This window comes from Lipotes vexillifer, unplaced genomic scaffold, assembly GCF_000442215.2.
Source record: "Lipotes vexillifer unplaced genomic scaffold, Lipotes_vexillifer_v1.1 C27186477, whole genome shotgun sequence".
NCBI lineage: Eukaryota > Metazoa > Chordata > Mammalia > Artiodactyla > Lipotidae > Lipotes > Lipotes vexillifer.
Genome location: NW_006786728.1, coordinates 1 through 3375, shown reverse-complemented (window position 1 = coordinate 3375; position 3375 = coordinate 1). Strand labels below are relative to the sequence as shown.

At 34.8% G+C, this 3375-nt stretch overlaps 1 protein-coding gene across 1 annotated transcript; it reads left to right on the top strand.

Moving 5' to 3' along the window:
- Positions 1–705: 705 nt before the first annotated feature.
- Positions 706–1137, top strand: LOC103087748 (cyclic AMP-dependent transcription factor ATF-1; the record flags this gene model as incomplete). Its single annotated transcript, XM_007459343.1, has 2 exons — positions 706–888; positions 974–1137. Coding segments are annotated over 2 exons (347 nt in total), but the record flags the coding sequence as incomplete, so codon positions are not given.
- Between the last annotated feature and the right edge of the window lie 2238 nt (positions 1138–3375).

Sequence of the window (3375 nt, the reverse complement as noted above, 5' to 3'; positions counted from 1 at the left end):
GCACGAACCCGTGTCCCCTGCATTGGCAGGCGGACTCAACCACTGCGCCACCAGGGAAGCCCCTAAAAAATTTTAATGTCTTTACTTCTAAAGTCATTTTATAAATTAAAGTATATGGGAATATTTGTTGTGTGGTAGTAGGAAAAGGATAAGGGTAATCAGAAACAGTGGTTACCACTAGAGAGTGGAGCTAAGAAAGAGTATGAAGATTTACTTTTTCATTATGTAACCTTTTATCCTTTTTGAATTTTCTTCCATAGGCACACTTATCTATTCAAAAATATTTTAAAATACAATCTTTTTAATGATTTTAAATAAAAATTACAAACTGTGTTAATATTTCCTACTACTTATTTTTCCTTTAAAAGTTAGTCATCGGTGGTACCCTCTTCTAATGGCCCAAAATTGCTATGACAACATTAACAATTAGCATGGAATGCTCTATAGAGCCCCAAATGGGTTTTGACCAATCAGTTATTGTACAGTTTGAGACTAAATTTAAGATTAGTGCATCTGAAATAAAATTTTCTGAAGAAATGCCGTTTTACTTGTTTTACATATAGCTCACCCAAAGTAGTCAACAGTTATCAAGTGGAATTGCATTTAAACCTGTTTTAATAAATAGCAAATTTTTTTTTTTGCCAATCCTTTGTCATTAGTGTGTTGTACAGCCTTATATTAGCTATGTTCTCTCTTTGGTTTAAGTTGCCATTGCCCCAAATGGAGCCTTACAGCTGGCCAGTCCAGGCACAGATGGAGTACAGGGGCTTCAGACATTAACCATGACAAATTCAGGCAGTACTCAACAAGGTACAACAATTCTCCAGTATGCACAGACCTCTGATGGACAGCAAATACTTGTGCCCAGCAACCAGGTGGTTGTACAAAGTAAGTTTGCTTAAGAATCTATGGAAAGCATCACAAAGTACTTTCAAAGACATTTATAAATTAACTCATTCTTTTGACCACACAGCTGCATCAGGAGATATGCAGACATATCAGATCCGTACCACACCTTCAGCTGCTTCGCTACCACAAACCGTGGTGATGACATCTCCCGTAACCCTTACATCTCAGACAACTAAGACAGACGACCCCCAACTGAAAAGAGAAATAAGGTTGATGAAAAATAGGTAGGTAGTAAAATTATACTATCAGAATGGGTGATGTTTTTATAAATCTCAAAATATAACCAGATATTAACTGAGATTGTATATTAGAAACAAGGAGAGGGGATTATATCAACATTATTTTAAGAGTTTTAGATTATGTCTAGTACATTTCCAGTGGATCAGTGAGTCCCTTTGCATAGTTTCTTTATTTAATATATGACCTAGAGTTCTTCCATTTTTATTGTGTCCTTTGAATAGCACTGTTAAGCAAAACTTTTCAAACAATATATTTTGTTCTTATTCAGATGACAAAGTTAAGTGAAAATAATAATTTGCTGCTTGCTGTTGACCAGAGTAAGAATAGGCAAGAATTAGTAGGATTCTGCATAATACCTAATATACTTCTGGATACAGAATTGCTCTTAAAAATGAATTTTGATCATGAAATAGAGTAGTCATTTAACCCCCAGAAACATTTGTTTGTTTTAAATGTATTTTAAACATTGCTATATGCACTACATATACATCAGGCATTAAAAATCACTAGTTCTTTGAGAAAAAGAATATGATGGGTAGCCTTCTGCAGTGTGTTCAAGGGAAAAGAAAAGACACCAGTAAACTATATTAGAAACAAAAAAGGGTAAATAGCCAGAGATACAACAAATTTTTAAAATTATAATAAGGTTCTATTTTCAGGTCCTCTCCAATAAGTTAGAAAATTAGAATAAAGGATAATTTTCTAGAGCAATAAAAATTACCATAAAAGGACCAGATGGATACATTTAATTACTTCAAGATAAAATGTTTCTTTACTAAAAACAAGAGGAAGCATCACTGTAAATGACTTGGTAACAAGGCAGGGACCATCTGTTGTTTTGGAGGTTCCAACAAATACAAGTAAATGAAGTAAGTTATGTAAATTATTAGAAAAGAATTGTATCTTGTTGCTGATGATATGATTGTGTACCTAGGAATCCCAAAAGACTTGTTAAAAATTACTAGAGTGTGACTTCTCTTTCTGACAATGTAACCTCAGCTACATAATAAAAGCTTGATGAAATATAAAAACCATCCTTTTAAATGACTGGATGAGCATGCAGAAAGTAAGAGAAATCTATTGAGGTTATTAGATGTGCGAACCAGAAGCCCAGGACCATAATGTTAAATAAGCACTTAAGCAGCCCCTGTATATCCTAGGGATAAGTTCAGATCTTTGTAATTGGTACAGCTTTGGTATGCAGAGGGGACTCGGGCCAGAGCCTGGGGCCTCTGCAGGCTGGAGAACTGGATCACAGATTATTTTTCATGAGGTCAAGACCCAAGAAGTACTACATCCATAAGCTGAGAATATTGTAACTTAAAACATTAGTGCCCCCAACTGGAGAAAGCAGCTTCAACACAGGCTCTAATGAATTCCCATACATTGAGTTCTAAGAAATATAAGTTGAAAAATCAGACTACCCAAGGAATTAGGCCTCCATTATATGTGCCAAGCGCTTAGGCAACTGTCACAAAAAATTATTTCCATTTTTTTGAGATGAGGAAACTGAGGCCTAGAGAAGTTAAGTTACTTGACCAAGGTTACACTGCCTAGTAACTGATAGAGGTAGGGTTTAAATTCATGGGTCCAAGTTTAGAGTCCAGAGTCTTAGGGAATCCCACACTGCCTTTCAGGAGCAAGAGTTAGCAGAAAGAGCAGACGACAGAATGAGTTTTGTGAAGTCTTCAGTAATCTAGTGGAGAGAGGGAAAGAAGTATGTCTTTTGTATTTAAAAAAAAGGATGTCATTGTAAATCATCAAAGCTCAAGAGACTATAAAAATGATAAAAATTGGAGAGGAAAAATAAAACTATTATTATTAGCAAAGATATATTCATCTGCTTAAAATATCCAGGGAGATCATCTGCAAACTATTTGAAATTGAAAAAGAACCCATTCTTTTCAACATTTGTACCAGAAGCCCATGCCAGTTTAGTAAAACAGGAAAAGGAAGGGGAAATTACAAGGATTTAAATGAAAAAAATAGAAACTATTACTATCTTTTATATGATTGCTTGATTGATTTAAAAAAAAACAAACCAAATGGACTTAGAGAAAAATTATTGTAAGTATTGAGTTTACTAGATTTAAAATCAGTTTAGAGAAAAATTATTTTAAGTAATGAGTTTACTAGATACAAAATCAGTTTTCAAAAATCAACTGTAGGGCTTCCCTGGTGGCGCAGTGGTTGAGAGTCCGCCTGCCGATGCAGGGGACGTGGGTT